The following is a 19,407-nucleotide window of genomic DNA, read 5'->3' on the forward strand; positions in this document are numbered from 1 at the left end:
GTGGACCAGTGAGAGGGAACAGAGCTAAGGACTCAACTCTACACTGACACCAGGCCTCCCCACCTGGCAACCCTCCAGCCTAATCTTGTTAAAATCTTTCCCTGGCTGATGCCATCCAGAAAGAGAAAGGGGAGATGGAGGGAAGTATGGACGAAAGAGGGGAGAGGGAGAGAGAGAGAGAGAGAGAGAGAGAGAGAGGGCCGAGGAAGGAAACAAGCAAAAAGAGTGAGAGGCAACCGGTAGGAGTATTTGAGATGGGGTCTTATGAAAGTAAAAGGAGAGAGAGGGAGGGAGGCTTATGGGAGGGGTGGGAGAGGAATTAAGGGGACTCTAAGTTCAAAAGGGCTCCCAAGAGCCTGCTCTTAAGCCCACGGCGTGAGGCTAACCACAGAAACCAGCAGCGGGAGGGGAGGGCTGAGACGTGGTGTCAAAGCTAGAAGTGAAAGATATGTCTGTGTGAAGGAAGAAGAAGGAGCAAGTGGAGCTAAAGTGGCTTCATTACAAAGAGGTAGAAGCTCCATAATGCACACAGCAGGGCTACGGAGTTGTAGTTTCCTGTTAGCCCTCAGCTCAGAGTTCTTAAATCTTTGTCTCAGCTTGTTGTCCACAGCTCATTAGAGTCGACAGAGCCAGCAGAGTTTACATCTGTTTAAGACTCAACCTGCGTTTCACCTTTTTCGGTTCTTATCGTTTTGCGAGGGCTCACTGCCACCCGAAGCCGTCTCCGGTGGGTGTGGGCGCATAAACGTGCACGTGTGTCTTGGTCCACCCCAAACACGGCCTTGGCTATAATGAGGAGCTAATTAACCGGGTGTTCCCCTTGGTGCCCTGAGCAGGTGGCTGGAGCAGCCAGGTGGAACCCAGCCCAAACACACATATACACACCATACACACTGGCACACACGCACACACACAATATGGCAGGAGCCCATATAGCAGAGCCTGTTTGGCCAGGCGTAGTTGAGCGCCCAAGGGGGGCTGCAGCAGGTCTGGACCGTGGCCCGGGCCAAGAGGGGAAAGGTGGTGGTGTGAGCCCTCCAATTTTCAAGGACCAATTTTAGCCATGGGATTTGGGTTTTGCACAGGCATCCAAAATCAATTGGCTGTGCTCACTGGCTTGGCTTTGTTCGAGCTGAAGGAAAAATGAGGTTAGATTTATCCCTGACATATGGAGAGGAAAAGGGAGGCGGCGCACAAACACACTTGCATTTTATTTGTTGAGCACAGTCTTTGAGGACCAATTTGTCAAAGCACACCTGACAGATCAGCCTGCGAGCTTGTTCAGAGCACGTCGACCTGTTGAGGCACCTGTTATGAAAAGTGAAATAGATTATGTATACTTCACTCAATCTGCCTGAATTTCTTTTTGAACAAGCAAAGACCGCCTTGATCGTAAATTGATTAAATGTGCAAACTGTGCAGATGAAGATATTGGGTCAAAACAAGACATTTGTTCTTGAAATTCTACCAAATTCTGGAGTTGGCGCAGTTCAGTTAGATGACAAGGTGGTGAAACAATTCTCTACTCTAATATTTTCCAAAGGCTTCTCCCTCTATCCCCTCTTTTATTTTTGTCTTAGCATCCCTCCTTTTCACCAAGCCTGTAGCTTGTGTTTGTTGTTTGATTTCCACGACAACACGAAGAACCAGCTTAATGCATCCTTCAGTTGGACACTGACCCATGAAGGAGCCGCATTCACTCGAGAATCTTAGATCCTTTGCTGACTTTCCACCACCCACAGAACTCCCTTCAAATGCCGATTCGTCTGTTGTTTCTTTTTCCCCCCTCCTTCCAACAGATAAGAATTAGCGAGTGTTTTTGCACAGCGCTAGTGAGGCTTTGATTTGTTAATGAATTGAAAAATGGCCTTCAACAGTGTTCAGTTATCCCCGCTGAGTCTAATTTGGGTGCAGTGGTGGTGGGTGTTGGGGGTGGCAGGTTGATGGGAGGTGGGGTGTCAGCATGTGTGTGTGCATAAGCACTTCAAAACAAACCCATAAACATTCCAGGATCCTTGGGCAGCTGTAGCTCTGAGCCCAAGTTAACTGCAGAAAACACACACACAGGTACTGCAAACACCTACTTGCTTATTCTTCTTAACCTTTGCTCACACATTTTCATTTTTTCTCACTCCTTTGCCTCCTCTGCAGCTAGTTTCATTCATGTTTTCCTCTCGGATTCCAAACTACGAATCCTGGCAGACACCAATTCGCTCATTCTTTTCTTGCCCCAAAATGTCTGGCTGTTGTTAAAGCCATTCCCGGCTGCACATGCTAAATCATTTAAAGGTTAAATTCTGGAGCTTTCTTTACATTCTCCACACTTGAACATATCCTCTCCAGCTTCAGACTTTGTTGGCCGATCCTGTTGCACGGGCAGTAAATCGAGAGGATGCAATAAGAGGGCCGTCGGTGCTTCAGCTGGACAGAAAGAACGTGATCCATCGCTTTCATGTGCTGCTACAAGGTGTTAATGGACACAAGTGCTCACAGCTGTGTGTGCGTTTGAGATGCTTGATCGCAATCACAGTCCCCCCGCCTCGATCTCTCTCCCCCTGCAGCCTCCCAGAGCTGGTGTGTTCTTTGTCACATTTCCCTTAGAAGAAGTTGGACAGGCAGTCTCGCATGCACGCACAGAAGTTTAAAAGGAGTTGCTAAGACCAATGTGCCATCAGCTTGTTGGCCTGTTTTCTCCACTTAAAACGAGAGAAAAGGCTTTAAAATCAACTTTCAAACTCCCTTCAGTATCCAACATTTCTCTTTCGACACTACTATACGAGCATCTACTTGAACATTTTCTAAGGTCAGGGTTCAATCCTTGGAAGCACAGCAAAGAAATCCATCAGTCTCTGCACAAACAGTGCAGCCTTGATACAAATGTATCCATAAAACAGTATTTCATTAACTGCAGAATTCCATACCAATTGGGCCACATAATAACCAGATGGAATTGGGAAACAGTCTGGGAATGTGCCCCCCCCCCTTTTTTTTTTTCAGGGTAGGGAAAACTGGGCCTCTTTCCCAACCAGGTGCCAGCCTTCCCTTTCACTGAGGATGGAGATACATATTGCTCACTGCCCACAAAGTACTTAACATTTGGGCTCAAGTGAGTCTCCTCCTGTGAAAAAGCCATCAGAGCACCATTACCAGTCGTTTTTAATGATGGCTGTAAGCTCATGTATCAGATCATTGAACTTCATGTAAGTGCAGAACTGACCTTGGCTACTGCAGAGAGAAAACTCAACTGGGAATGATGGGGAAATATGCTTTTAAAAATGATTTAGTTGCTTCCTCTTCAGCAACTTTTTGAAGTTCTCTACCACTCCCTCTCAACTTTGGAGTAAAATGCAAGATAAAATGACAACTTTAAAGTCGCTTCTAACTACTATAACTATGTAAAATCTAATAAAGTTTCTCGTAAAAGTCTTAGACAAGTTGAAGATGATATCCAAACAAACCAGCTGGCCTTTGAAGTTAGTAAAAATTGAAGATTTTTGTTTGAAAGTAAAACAATATACATTTAATTTTCAGGATAAAATATATGTAATCTATTTGCAGTTGTTCAACGTTTGCTATCAAAATCCTTGATTCAACTTACAGTGGTCATTGTGCCTTTGGAGAGGACATGTTTAGGATTCTTTTGTGCAAAATACATAAAAAATAAGAAAATCTATGCTATTTTTTGCAAACAAGACTTTTTTGCATCCTGCGATACCAAATATGTGCATGTTTGCTCATGTATTGTGCTCTGAGGCTGGAGGCATCATCAGAGAGAGCTTATGGGTTTAAAATTAAGTTATGGAATTAAAAATGTGTAGAGAATCTACCTTTATCCTTTTCTTTAGAGTAAAACAACAAACACAAATATTCCCAAGATCTAAAGAGTAGTTTTGCCGATAAAGGCAAAGTGATTTCATTCTTTTTCAGATCAGTTTTACGATTGATATCATGATTGTGTTTGGAGAGAAACATGAAGCCACGGCCGGCAGTGGTTTTGCTTAGCTTAGCATAGACACTGGAAACATCTTGTTTAATCAGTGCAAAAGCAAAAATGAAAAAAATATGTTGTGTCGTTACACGGGACTTCTGAATCAGATGGATGTGTTGTATTTCTAGGCTGAATATAGTAACTTTGGCGAATTCACTTCACCTGGCCGAGGAATTTGGCAAACCACGAGGACATAACATGTTAATTTGCAAAGAGCCAAGAGAAATGTTTGCCCCAGTTATCGTCATAAATGGCTTGCTGCAGATTCATATTTAACTTTGAGGCCTAAGGTTGGTATCATGTATTTCTCACCAATAAGAAAAATATTTTTAAAAAAATGTCCAGCTACTACTCATGTAGCCACATGCAAAATAAAGGTTTTAACTTGCTCGTCAAGTTTGATCAGAGTTACATGCTCCTTGCTCTGTATTTGTCATACACTGAATGAAAGAGAAAAATATCTCAGCCAGTTTCAGATATGCTTCTGGAACTTCCTCCTCACCAGTCGCTGTTTTGCACAAGAAACCACACACAGACATCCACACAAAAGCTCTCCCCTCCCTCAGCCAGTCTGTCTTTACTTATTCCCCATTGTTGTGTCTTTTACTCTTCTAAACATTCACTGTTAGTGAAATCTATTTTCTTCAACACACTACCATCCGACTAAAGTTAATTAATATCACCTTCTGTTGTGAGCTCCTAATAATCCTCCTTTGCCATAACTGTTGACATTTTTGGTCAAACAGTTCTGCTGTTGTTTACCCTCCTCTAATTTATCTGTGGATAACTTTGAACTGAAGCTAAGCTCTGCAACAGTCGACTTTGAAGCCTCGGCCAAGTCTTTAGGTCCCAGGTCTGACTCTGATTTAACCAGCAGAGGCTCTGGATCAGACTCTCTTACACAAACAAGAAGGGCGACTTTCTCATTAGACTCCTCAAATGCAAACCCCACATGCAGTGAGTGAACAAAGTTTATCAATAATGTCAGATCTGGTGAATGTGGTTGTACATGGAGGAATCAATGGAAAGACTTTTGAGCCAAGAAGACATCAAGGAACCAGTTGGAATTCAAGTGGAACCGAGAGAGACTGTGAGGAGCTATAACCTCACTTCATATGTCCCATATATTCTGCTCGCCTCATTTAGAAGACAGCTAGCTCGAGCCCAGTCCTTTATCTGAATCGGTCTTGCTTTTAATAGATCTTAGAAGTCTTTACTCATCAGTGATTCATGAAATTAATGTCCCTTTTTCCAGTGATTAATAACTAATGGGCTGAGAGAAGCTGAATTCATTAATTATGAAATGGAGAAAATGAGCTCGGCAAATATCACTTTTGATTGATGAGTTCTGGAATAGCAGCCAAGCTCACAGCCGCAGTGTAGATTATAAACCACTCACTATTATACTGCCTCGCTGGAAAATCTCTCCCAGCTCTCGTGTCATGTACGTAGTAGTAAGCATATGTTTCACTGCAACGCACGCCCCATGTGAACATTTCATCTCGGCTAACTTACATTTGGACTTTTAGATAAATACTGGGAAGATATTGTAAACTTCTACATTTATCCTGATTACTGATGTAATAACACAACTGCTTTGCTCGTCTCTCTGCAGCGTGTAACTGCAACCTCCACGCCCGCCGCTGTCGATTCAACATGGAGTTGTATAAGCTGTCAGGGAGGAAAAGTGGAGGAGTCTGCATGAACTGCCGTCACAATACTGCGGGACGCCACTGCCACTACTGCAAGGAGGGTTTTTACAGAGACATGGCCAGACCGATCACACACAGACGGGCCTGCAAAGGTAAGAACCAGGAAGAGGTTGGGAGCAGAATTTGTTGCTAATGTTCTAGAGACACTTTTTATGCTACGTGTACACACTGCAGGACTGTAGCACCAGTTTTCTTGCCTGTCTATGGTGGAGATCACTTCGCATACAATACTAGTTCCCCAATTCTTCATCTGCTGTCAAAAATTTAAAACGCAAGCATTTTTCTGGTAAAAAAAAAATTACCGGCCACAAGTATTTCTGAGCAAGGATCACATGTTTAAAGAACATGAAGCAGAGCAAAGGTTGAAAAATCTGATCAGGGATGGCAGACAGACAAATATTTTAAAGGTTTGTAGCAAGTCACGGTTACATCAATCATTAAAAAAAGTTGCAGCTATTTATTTAGAATCATTTTATTATAAATAGATGTCACAGAATATTACTCAGTTTGACTTTTTTTTGGCAATATGCACTAAATGTTCAAACAAGAGCTGACACAGATGTCCTAACCCTGCTAATACTTGTAGAATCATGTGCTCTCAGAGAAAAGTGTAAAAGGAGTAACGTGTTCTGATTGGAAACACATGCAGTCATGGTAGCTTTCAATAAAAAACATATCAGCATGTCTGATTTGCCCTACCATAGCAGAGAGAAACGAATTGATACTATGCCCGAAGCTTTTCTGGCCACCCCTTCCGAACGTTCCCCCACACACCACATCATATTATCATTTGACCATGGCATTTCTCATGGAAAAATTTATTTTATTATTACACATTTGCAGTGAATATTTTTAAGCCTGATATTATGCTGGAAGCACTGCAAAAATAACACATAGTTTCCTGTACTTGTTGCTCGGGAAAGCATTCCAATAAATAGCAGGGAGGGAGTGTTTTTTACCCTGCTGATTCTGGTGAAAGTAGAGAATCACTTCCAGAACATAAAAAACACAGCAGTGCTGAGATCTGCCGGCGCTCATAGCCGTGAAGATCTTTTGGTTGAAATTTCACGGCGAGAATCTCCCACTGGCTCCTGCTCAGTTTTCCTTCTGCGGCCAACCCGAGCTGTAACCCAACACCAGGAGGTTGGAAATGGCATGATATCAGGCCACAGTTGCCCATGTTAGTTGCACTGAGATGCGGAGCCATTCATCATGTAATGGCAAAAACTCCACAGTGACTTGGTCACATACCTTCAGACTGAAGTCATTTGACCTGCTACTGCACCGAAACAATAACGGAAAGAGATCTGCTGCAATTCTGACAAGAGATCAGCTCTGAGATGTGCGTCCCTCAGTGCAAATAGTTCCCTCATCTTCCATTTCCCGTCGTACCTGGAGGTGTCTCACACACACGCAAGCCCCATGACACTACAATTTGTCCCTACCAAAGCCTAGCGATCAGGTGATAAACAGTTTATCCTCCTCCCTCACAAAGGCTCCAGATGTGACAGAAATCAAAGTTAACATCCAGAAAGCCTCTGCTGAGCTCCATGATGGATCAGAGCAATTCCACAGCCTTCTAGGAGCTGTCATTTTCCTTTGCTTCAACCTTTGCTCTCTTTTTTCATCTCTATCTCACCAGATGGTCTATAACCACCACCTCCAATTATTCCACTGAGTTTTCTCATGCCACAACTCACGACAAACCTTCAAAATCTTTCCCTTATTCTCTTACCGAGGCATCCCTGATTTTATTATTCAGCCCTTGCTCCCCTCTATGCTCTATCAACATGTGTCAGGGTCATGATAGAGGTCAGAGGTGCGGTATGGCTGAAGGGGGTGAGTGTCATGTCTGAGATGGAGTTACGACAATAAAATACAGGTGTTTTGTAAAGCGGAGACAGGAGTGGGGAGGGCTGAGGGCTGTGCAGACCTTGAGAGGATGAATGGGCCGTGTCTGTTTCCAATCAGACCTGCTCTCGATGGGTGTCTGTACACAGTGTGAGGAGTATATGAAGGAGTATAAACACACACCCGGTCTTCCAAGTGTAATACCGATATTTTAGTTCAGTGAATCTAAAGGCTCTGAGTCTGCAGTTCAAATCCTCAGGCAGCAGCAGCAGTATTGCCATAAGCCAAGGTCCCATATGGTGAAAATCCTATTTTAAAGTGTTTCGCAGTCGTTCTAAACATGGAAGTGTAAAGTAAAAGCTGTTAAGATATGAAGACATTTCCTTCTGCCATTTCTCTAGCCCCCCCAACAACCAGATGGCCTTCCAGCTCCACAAGCCAATGAGAGTTTCAGTGAACTGCCATGTTCCAGCCAATGAACAAATAGTCATCTAGCTTAAACTTTGTGTTATCTTAGTGCAATATTGGTGGCAATGTCACCACAACAATAGGGAAATCCGTAGTATTAGCACATTCTTCGGCTAATGCGGCTAACTTTCGAATTAGCTTTGATGGTATGCCCATAGGTCAAATCTGACAGTCGTGAAGCTTTGGGACAATCAGAGATGTCTGTGTTTTCATGTCACCCGTGTTGCACCTTCAGTGCAACCCAAACTTAGCATTTTTTTTTTTTTTACATCTGTGTACTTCTCTCCTGCTCTCTGTGCTCATTTATATCGTGTTCTAATACAACCAAATTCCCAATTAAGGTGTTCTCACTTACCTTTTCTTCTGTTATCGGACAACTGATGTTAGATAAGTCCAGCCAATTAAGACTACATCCTAACCAGCAGTCACTTTAAGACCATTTCCAAACTGCTGCCCTGCACTACTAAAATATAGATTTTATAACCACAACAATGTGTATCAAACTCACCATACACAAGTTACAAACAATGGATGGCCTGTAAATTCAGTGATACTTTCATGCAAAATTATCACTGAGAGGTAAAGTGAAAAAAACAAACTCAGAAATCTCTGGTCATGCACACTCAATCTTGCCTGTGCTGTCAATAGCAGATAAAGAGAGGGTTTTCTTCCTGAAGGACAGCAGCAGCAGCAGCAACACAGCCTCATTTAAAGTTACAGACGCTGAAACAGTTCGGAAGAGGGCTAAAACCAAGGGTTACACAGTCATAGTGAAATAAATCATCTTCGCTGTATTTTGAATGAAAAATCTAATGACACAATCTAAAGACGTGAGACGTTCATTAATTTGCTAAAAACGGACACAATACTAGGATCCTTGAAACAGTCACCACAATTAACTGCAACTTCCACATAGCTAGAGTGAAGTATATGAGACCTACAAAATACAAGGTTATGTGAGCTGTGCAGCTTGATCACAAGGAACATTTAAGAAAACAATCAAAAATGAGCCCTTGGGGCAATTCATTAGTAGAAGTGTTTTGGCACGCAGCATATAGGCGCATATACTCCAACCAATGGATGCTCGATCCATTTCCTGGTTGCATGACCATGCACTGCATGTCATTTCCCTACTCTGTCTCCAGGTGACTTGTGTCTCTTTACTGAACATATCATATAAAAACAAAAAACCCTAAAATTTATCTTTTAAAAAAAATAAGGCTTTTGTCTTCGTGAAGCAGTGTTGCCCAGTAAACCATGTTGCCTCTATGTGTTCAGAATTTCTGAAGCAGAGTATGAGGATATTTGTTGTCTTAAAACACTGTGAACCAAAAAAGGTGATAGGCAATATAATTCACTGAGGTAATTTTAGTTAAATAATACAGTACTTTGCCTATATCAGCACGAAAACGTTACCCTTGAGGGGGAACAACGTTATTATTTCAGAGACTGCTAACACAAGCAGAGCAGCCTCAGAATCGAGATGTTAAACTGAGATAATGTGGAGCTGCATGGTTTATCAGCCCTCCAACAACACCAGATGCTAATATTATGCTAAGATTTCTTTAAAAACATCACCTCAGCCAGTAAAATTTACCGCTTTTATTTATTTTCACAATGAACAAGCCAGAGGAACATAATTAACTGTTAAAAACCTATTTCCAGCAAAGGGTACAAATAACACCGTCTTCTCCAAATGTGGCGACTGCCAGTAACTGTGGACAAAGAGCAGTCCTCAGCCCATATGTACACACTCACACAAACGCATGCACTGAGTAACACTAATCAGTTAAACTGAGCAAACGCCTGTCAAAGGACTACAAATCCCAACGCAGTGCCTGTCACGTCTGCAGCCGCACAGGCTTGAAAAGTCATCAACATCTGAGGACGTTTTTACTGCGTCTTAACTGGCTTGAGCCCTTGCACATAAAACTTCAGAAAAACAGTTTGACGAGGAGAGCTGGGGATTGTAGATTGACACCGCCAACACCAAAACCCCCATCCTGCCCCTCGCAGCCCATTCAGATGTGGCTGGTTGTTTACTGAACAAAGTGGACATTGACGGTAAACTTTAACAGTCCGTGCCTGCTTAGAAGGGAAGTGAGAACATAATTCGCATCTTGTTTACACTGACCAGGTTATAGCCTGCGCCATTTGGTGATCAGTGGGGAAGCAATGGCTTGTCAGTCCTCTTGCTTTGCCGCAAGTCTCAGCAGGCTTCATAGACAAACACCAGACTCGTATGTGACAGATCAGATAACGCAGGTTTATCCCACATCTTTGGACGCATCGTTTCACAGAGAAAATAAACTTGAAATCGTATCAGATCATGCTTACTTTGATTAAACTAGTTTACTTTTTATTGATCTGGAAACAACTACTCAGTCCATTAACTTGAAATGTAAAATCTTTGCAAACTATACAAGATTCAGGCTACCTTCTATGGATTTGTGTTTGAGCAAGCTGGGTTTCATCTAAGGACACAAACTCCAGGAATGCCAGAAATTCCCGAATTGTTCATCGGCACCTGGAATCAGTGGCAACAGCTCAGGTCTAGTTGATGAATGAGGTTGGGGGCATGGTTGGCAAAGAGCAAGACTCAAGCAGCCCGGATGCTGACTTCACCACATGCCCTTCAAATTTCAGCAAGTGCCATCAAAGCTTCCTGGTTGAGCCTGCGTGACTCAAATGTTGGGGATTTTGCACAGACGCCGAAGCATCAGATTTACGTCTCCATGCGCAGCTTCAAACAGATTGCAGCCACTTTGACACCTGTAGACTGGTTGGCCTCGCCGGAAAAAAGGCAAACGTGTTTCTGAAGATCTGAGCCGCAGTTAATCTCTCCCCACCCTGCTGCCAGACACACGCAATCGCTCTTGGGTCAGTTTCAGCCATTTAAACCCGGCCGTTCCCCCCTCTCTGGCCAGTCAACAGGTGGTGGGGTCCTCTCCTTTGTTGTAGCAACAAAAAAAAAAAATGCCAGGCGCAAATAAACACATTGGTTGTTCGGTCAGGTGGCGGGAAGAAACATGCGGCATGTTAGCAGCTGCCTTTTCTCTGGCAAGCCCTGTAGCAAACTGTTGGGTTACAGGGTTTTCCCCCAAAGTGTAATTTTGCCTTTTCTCGATAAGCCTGGACAATTACAGCTATCGCGTTACAGTTGAGTCACTTGCAAGTTTGCTTTGGTAATTTTGCATTCGTCTGAATGTATTTTCCAGAGAGTCACACACAAAAAAATAAGGAGAACAGAATGTTCACCTTGTGTTTCATGGGTTGGTGAATTTTTGGCATTATAGAAAGAGTTGTTCTAGTCTAAGCAGATGATGTCAAAGTAAAAATCAATTAGTGACAGACCAGAAGAATGCTCAAGAAGATGTTTAAGGCTAACATTTGTGTGACTGAACTACTGTGAAATGACTGAAAGAGCAAATGTGTATTTTTTAGTAGCTTTACAGGAACCAAATTTTGGTTAGATTCATTTTTGTTTATGCTCTTGAGCACACCGGTGCTCTGTTTGGCCTATGCTGGATCCCTCCTTCTCTTCTATGATCTCACATCCTCTCCTTCACTTCTCACTCCCTGATATATTGTTTCCCCTCTCCTGCTCTCATCCTCTCTATGTTCTTGTAAACCTTTGTCAAAGGGCTTCAGACCAGCACTCCAGATCTTGTACTTAACACCTCTTTATACCAAAAAAAAAGAGCCCTGTGTTGTTTAAAGTGCCCTGAATAAATCACCTTGAACCAGAAAAAAACTCATAAAAGTGCTGCCAAAGTGAGGTGACCAGAGCAATTTCTTGTTGCTGTTGGCATTTGCTGGGCATCGGCTGAACTTTCGGGAAGTGATGAAGCAGCAGAGCGTGTGTTACCAGCAGGCACCAGACTGCACACAGCATTTAGGAGGGAGGAAATAGGCAGACAGGAGGGAGCATCGCTGGGTCTGGGTCACCTGACAGCGATGCACTACATGCATCGCCACATTCTCCTGGCCATGTCTGTGTTGGTTCCTTCTACTTTCAAACATGAATTACTTGCTGAATTACTCTCTTGTTAGCAACAGACACAGTATTCAGGGAATCCCAAGCACAAAAGCAAACAGGAAAAGAGAGCTGGCTCACTCTGGGAGCCAAACATTCAGCCCTAATGCATATCTGCTGCCTGCTGGCACAAGGAGAAGATTACAAAATTTAACCCAGTACCCTGCAGAGACTCTGTTATATGCAAGAAACTGATCCGTGTTTTGTGTGTCATTTTCACGCTTAAAGAATTGTCATCTAATTTATTTTCTCTCATATCGCCTCCCTCCCCCTTCACACCTGCCCCCAACCCCCACCCCAGCCTGTGACTGCCACCCTGTGGGCGCAGCAGGCAAGACGTGCAACCAGACCACAGGCCAGTGTCCCTGCAAGGACGGCGTCACCGGCATCACCTGCAACCGCTGCGCCAAAGGCTACCAGCAGAGCCGCTCACCTGTGGCCCCCTGCATCAGTGAGTCACTCCACACAGCTCCTGGTTACTAGACATGACACTGATGACTTACTCTGTCTTCATCTTGGTAATTGTATCAGCTTTCCTGCGACTCACTACTGCTGCAAACTGACAAGCATTATGAAGAACATAATATGACAAAAGGCATAATATGCAGCAAAAGGCAGCACATACCCAAACCATGGAGATTACAGAACATAATTGAAAGCACACTTCCCTATTGCCTAAAGTCATTCTGGCTGTCTGACAGATACACCCAACCCAACCTCTGCCCTGCATACATACGCTACATGTGTTCTGCGGGTTTGCATGGCCACTGAAAATGCAATGATAATTTCATAGAGAACAGCCCAAAAACATGTGCCAAACAAAAGCCCAGATGTAAAGTCAGGCTAAACTGAAACATGATCCATGAGAACCAAATGAAGAAAATTAAGTATAGTGTTGGTTTTTGGTGAAAGTCAATGGAGAGCTGGTGGTGAGAGAACTTGGTGATTCCAAGATGTATGCATGTAGTCTAGTAGCTGTAGTTTGCATGTCTAATACATCAGGTTTTTAATTTCCTGTGACAACCATGTGTGTGCGTCCATGCGGGTCATGAATTTCGCCAGTGGCCCGGCACATGCAGGCTTGCGTAATGGAGGGCAACTCTCCACCACACTGTGTGCCACATTGCACATGCTCACAAACTAGCCTCAACCAAAGAAAGCCGTGCCGTGTGGCCCAGTGCCGTACCCGGCTCTGCCACACTGTGCCACATGGTGCCATGTTGTTTCTGTCACATGCAGCTCCGGAGCAGATGGCAGATGGGCGAGAAGGAGAAGAACTGTGGTCATGGATGGCAGACCACACTCATTTGAGTGCCACTGAAGCATCCAGCGAGAGCGAGAAGAATAGCGCGCATGTTTAATCATGGATCCATTACGGATAGTGTTAATGACAACTGTGTGTGCAAGCACGGCCTCGTGGCGGGCGTCTCACCTCCTCCTCTCAAAGCTCCTGTACCTCAAGACAGAAGACAAGTCCATTAAGCAGCCAATTAGTATGACGGCAGCAACCCACATCTGAACAAGCCTTTCATCATCTGTCTATCTTCACACGATGTGGCCACAGGGGCATACCGACTCAAAGTGGCTTCGAGCAGCTGCGCCTGCCTTCACAAAGCTCTGTGCCCTTGTTTGTTTTTGTTGGCAGGGTGTCCATAATTTTTTAGAGAGACAACTGCTGCTTTCGCCTCAAATCAGCTTTCCAAGAACCCCCCCCCCCCCCCCCCCCCCCCCCTCCGCCCCTCCTACCTCCCGCCAACACACTCCCACTCACTTTGGTTCAAACCCTCAACCTCCAAATCCAATCAAAAGCAGATCCTCTGGGTGGATGCTAAGCCGACGTTCCAGTAATTCTGTTTACGGTAAAAGCAGAGGGCCTGTTGTTAGCATTAGCATTTGTATTGGAAAGTTGCATACGATTAAAGGAGAGGTCCTGGAGGAATTCCACGAGGCACTTTTTAGTGTAGCCAGCGGGCACAGCAAGGGAGGGCTGCATCTGTCTTAAGACGATCCAACCAAAATTGCCCTCTTGCCATCTGTCCATCTGTCTATACATGCTTGTATGGAGATTACACAGCAGTGTTAACCCAGCATCTGTTAGGGGAGGACGGGACTAATCTAGTGCAGCCACCTTTCCATTTTAATCACCGCTACAAAGAATCAACTTCCCTCTCAGATGTGTCAAGTGTGCCGACTTTGAATGCACCGACTTCTCCAAACCGGATTAGTGGATGAATTTGTTCTGCACTGAGTTTGACCCAAAACTTAAATTTGGTCCTTTGAACATCTATTATTTCTTCCACTTGTGCCATATCTCAGGATCTTTCAGTCTATTTCTTAAAAATGACTTTGAAACCACCACATTAGTCCATGGCAAGCATGGTTTGTTTGAGCCTGTCTTCCCTGTCACCACCAATAAGCGTCTCTGTCAGTGTTCATCTACCATGTCTGTCTGCAGATGTTTTCATGTTCACAGTTGATTTACAGCATGTCAAAATCCAGATTTACTCTATGACAACTTGGGTACTTTCTGGTGACCCGATGAGCGAAAACACTTTCTACTGCTTCTCAATATTACACAATATTTTTATTGTGGGTGTATGAATTTAGTCACAAAATCTTCCCACACCCACTATTTGGAATCATTTTTAATGAATTTAGACAAGACATTTTCTTTGACCACACATGCTCTCTTAGCAGGACCGCAGCCAAATCACTGCAGGCATACACGAAAGGTATGGATTTACATTTAACCAGCGAAATAACTTTGTATTTCTTGTGCATGTTTCAGAAATCCCTGTGGTCAACCCCACAGCTGTGGTGAGCAGCACAGAGGAACCAGCAGGTTAGTATACACTCACTGCACCTCGCCCATAAGGACGACTGCTTTATGAGAGGAACAAAAACATATTTTTTAATATTTCTGGACACAAGTTTTAAGGTGTGGAATAAATATTAATGGAGGGCGGGTCTGCTCTTTTGAAGTTGTGCAAAAAGAACGAGCGCACTGGGGAAGGCAGAATTTTTCCATTGTCTTAAAAACCTGTGTCCTTGGCACACTTTCCCCAACCGCTAGCCTGAAGTTAGTGGAGCCTCGCTGTGCTCGAAGTATATCTGCAGCTAAAAGCCAAGGCCGGCAGATAGGCAGCAGAGGCGATTAGTTACAGTTTAGCTGGGAGATATAGTGGAGGGGAGAGTTCTGAGGTGTGAAGAGAGTGTTGGCAAGTGACTGGGGGGAAATTTGTACAGTCACTCCTAAGTTTCCAATTTAGGCTCCGGTCAATTACTCCTGTCCTTATTTTTCATGTTGCGGCTGTTTGATTTGAAAGATGGTGTTGATTTGGAAATAATGATTCATTAGTAAGTTTATAACATGTATCATCATGCAATCTACAGATTGTCTCTCCCCCCCCACATTGTGCTTTACAAAGGAAAATAGTTTCACTGTTTTATATTATTTCTCTTCTAAAAATTCTATATTTATGTTCAGAATGTCACCATAAATCTTCTAGTTTTTGACTTGGCTTCAACTTTTGACTTATGCCTTCTTACGTTTCAAAGGTTAAATACTGCACAGTTTGAGGGTTTGACTTATAGAGTTCGTGATGTTTATAATGGCTGAGACTTCGGCTCAAATTGAAGGCCAAACTTGGTCACACATTCAATGTATACCGTCTACTGTAACTGCAGAGAAATCTCCAATTAAATCTAATAGTGTAAAATGAAAAAAAAAAAAAACGGTTGGCATTAAGAGGCAGAAATAACCGTATTTACTTAGAGCTCAGAGCCAAGAGTCAGATTTGAAGATTGATACCGCTCTCTACGGTAAATATTGAAAGTTACAAAATGTAGAATGGTATTTTTTTCTCAGTTTTGTATGTCTTAGAAAACTTTAAGTTGTAAAATAAAAGCTGTGATGATATTAGGACATTCAATACTGCAATTCATATACCCTCTCCTCAAGTAGATGACCTCCAAGCCTAACAGTCAGTTTCTATGTAAAAACTGGGGGCTCGTCCGAGGAACCAATAGTTTTCAACCTCGTCTTTGTATAATCTTGCCCACTCATTGCCTGCTGCTTGCAAGGTGAGCATTTCAGAAGTAGCTGTTGCCTCAGAATCCACCAGGTTTGTTTACTTTCTATTGCTGCTGCTTCTAACTCTACAAAGCCACAAGCCAAGCTATCAAATGTCCAACTGTTGCCTGCAAGAGTGAACACATGGGTCTTCATGCATTCCCAGCATCTGAGAAACTAAATATCCTGTGGATTATTTTTTTTGATGGCTATGTCACAGCTAACTGTTGTGGCTGGCATCAGCATTAGATTACATTGTGTGACCACAAGCCAGAGTTCTGTGGAAACTGTATTGCTGAGGGACTTTCAGAGATGGCAGAACTTTTAAGACTGATCTGAAACCAATAAACAAGGACTAGGTGGGTCACTGTGTTTTCAAATCACTTTTTATGATCCAGTGCAGCCTAAACTCAGCCACGTCAGTCCTTAACATCTGTTTACTTCTCTGCGCTGACTTTAAATTCACCTGAATTCAAAATAAACCTGTTTCATTTACACATTTTTCTGTTCCTGTTGTCAGACAACCTGATGAACGAAATAAGAACTGAAATACAGCTCAGTAAGACTAGATGCTCACAGGCACTTACTTCAGAGCCATTTCTAAATGGCAGCTATGCTAAAACACTGATTTTATAACTGGGACAAGAAGACGACAGCTGTAGTATGAACTCAGATATCAGACAGAAAGTTAGAAGCAATAGAAAGCTCACTTATCTCTTTGTCAACTGCTGCTTCGCTCCATGTCACAAATGCAGAGAAAGTCTTCTTCCTGAAGGAGGTGTTGAGCTAACTGAAAAGCTAAATATCCAGTGGATTACTTTTGTTTTTGGTGACTAACTTGTTGCTGTCTTCAAGCTCATGTTTACTGTACAGACATGACAGTGGCCCCAGCTTTATTATCCAACTATTTACCCTTTCAACATAAATGCATTTTAAATATATTTCTGCAACTTCTTTCCTCATATGTAACTTCTCTAATTCTATATCCTACCTGTCCTCCCTTTACTTGGGCCTTTTTGGAATATAAAGCACAGTCTAGCCTTTTCTTGTTCACTACTTCCCTGGGAAAATCTTAGGGTCTAAGAACACAAGAGTCATTGATTGTCAATTCACCTCAGCTTCTACCAAACACACCAGAGCATTTCCCCCATCTCTCTGCTTCCTAAACTACCATAGAATGAGCTTCACCATCACAAACCTGAGGCCCCAAAATCTTTTTGTGCAAGGGGCGGTGGATGCAATTTGTCCTTGTCATGGCACAGTGAAAGGGGCTCAAGGGAAAGAGGGGCATCAAGAGCCCTGGAGCCAATTGTGCGTGTTTTCACTGGGCTGGTCTTCTGGGTCATTGGGCGATTCACCGAGAGCTTTTCCAGGTGAACAGCCAGCAGTGAGTGACTCTTCATGGGAAAACATATACTGTCCCACAGCCAGCCAGCGTTTCACCACTGATAGCACCATGTCAGCCACTGTATACCGCGCACACACAAGAACAGACCCACGCACACTGTCAGCCTCCTAATGAAACCCATGCACATCTCCTACAAATGCATGCCTGTCACAGTTGCGTGCACACTTACATGATAATGATCTGCACATGAAAACCACACGCTTGCTTATAATGGAAAAGCCCTTTTAGCAAGCTATAATATTTAACATAATTTATAGAAAGACTGAATAATGTGCAGCACATACATGCAGTACGCACAAACCCATCGACGCACACACCTCTGCACCCGTCCACGTCTACTCTTCCACTCATCGTTTTTATAACGTCACCCGTCTCGGGGTTATTGGAAGCTGCCGTCTGCTCTTTCTCCCTTTCTTTCCTTTTCTGTCCTCTCTCTGGCTAATAAAATCTCCAGCGCTCTGATATACAGCCAAGCCTCCTGGACATTTTTATGGGCTCCTCGGTCCCCTGTTTCTTCCTCCTCCTCGGTCCTTCCCCAAAAAAACTAACAATGCAACACCCTTGCACTCAAACATCCTTGAAAGCGTAATTTCTCTCTCTCACGACTCTCTCTTTTTTTTTTTCTAATTGGGATATTTCGTGTCCAGCAATTTTATTTGGTTTGCTTTGGAAAGCAACATGACTGAATGGTTTTCCTTTTGAAGGCAATGAGAGGCCTGACCGCAGATACCAGTCCAGTTACCAGCATGTGGTTTTTCAGTTTCATGCCCTGACATTCCAAGTGAGCAGCACGGTCAGCTTTTCATGTCCCGTCACTAAAAAAATGACCTTCATGGTATTCCCTGCAATTTCAGTCCATCATTTTTGGATTTTTTTCTGAACTTAGTGTCCTTCTCATAGTTTTGAAATTGAAAAGTGGATCCAAAATTCTACGGTTCACAGAATCCAGTGGCATCCAGTCAAGCACAGCAGAGCCTTCGTAATGATCAACAGTTTTTCTTTCTTGTCTCAACTCCAGTAACAGTAGTTACCCTGAGCATGATGCTTTAAATTTTCTAAAAGATTCTTGTCTTTGTTTTTGCCCATGAGTACTTGTATCTGTTTCTGAAAGTTCATTTAATTTTGATGATCTTTTTTGTTTCCTTCGGCTCTCAGCTCACGGAAAACGTATTTCACGATCACAGAGAAGCTAAGTCGAGATGGCAAAATAAATATTTCAGGATCACAAGAAAACAATCTATGGGAAATAATTACACGCATGTGCGCTCGAGTCTTTGAAGTCTTCTATATCTGTATTAACTTATCTACAACTTTCGTGGGTGATTGAAAATGTTGCACAAAGCCATTTTCAACATCAAATTACAAATATATTCAGGAATTTTTTCACTTAGGTACGCTGTGGATGGTAGAACTGGGAGAGGAGGTTCTGGCTTCAAATAAAAAATAGGGAAATTCAGGGGAAATCTGTTTCCAGCACTGCGGGCCACCTCTTTGACCCAAATCTGCATTTGAAGAAAAGCCAATGTGAAAAATATACTTGACGGCTGAACAAAACAATGGCTGCTCTTTGCGTCAGTCACGAGGAGATCTGAGATTTTGGTCAATCAGCCAAGAAATCAATTTTAACTGTCACAATCATAAATGTAACACCTCATCACCAGCAAACCCCACCTATGAATGGTCAGCAGAGGTCATCTCTACAATGTGTGGTCTTAGTCGTCATGCTGGCAGCCAAGGCCTATTCACATTCATCCAACCATGACCTGCTTCCATCGCGCTCTGTCTTTTCTCAAGACTCCAGAAAACATGTCAGACTGAACACTTTTTGCTCCTCTGGTATGTTTCACTTGCCTCCCAGCACTGGCTGTTGCA

At 43.3% G+C, this 19,407-nt stretch overlaps 1 protein-coding gene across 3 annotated transcripts in view; it reads left to right on the forward strand.

Moving 5' to 3' along the window:
* The window catches only part of ntn2 (netrin 2), a 46,078-nt gene that overhangs the window by 22,051 nt on the left and 4,620 nt on the right, over positions 1–19,407 (forward strand). For all 3 annotated transcript variants that reach the window (XM_051939567.1, XM_022220267.2, XM_022220258.2), the window contains 3 exons: positions 5,604–5,792; positions 12,357–12,506; positions 14,844–14,897. In XM_051939567.1, coding sequence (XP_051795527.1) covers positions 5,604–5,792; positions 12,357–12,506; positions 14,844–14,897 — 393 coding nt within the window. The remainder of the gene's footprint in view (positions 1–5,603; positions 5,793–12,356; positions 12,507–14,843; positions 14,898–19,407) is intronic.

This window comes from Acanthochromis polyacanthus, chromosome 19 (genome assembly GCF_021347895.1).
Source record: "Acanthochromis polyacanthus isolate Apoly-LR-REF ecotype Palm Island chromosome 19, KAUST_Apoly_ChrSc, whole genome shotgun sequence".
Classification (NCBI taxonomy): Eukaryota; Metazoa; Chordata; class Actinopteri; family Pomacentridae; genus Acanthochromis; species Acanthochromis polyacanthus.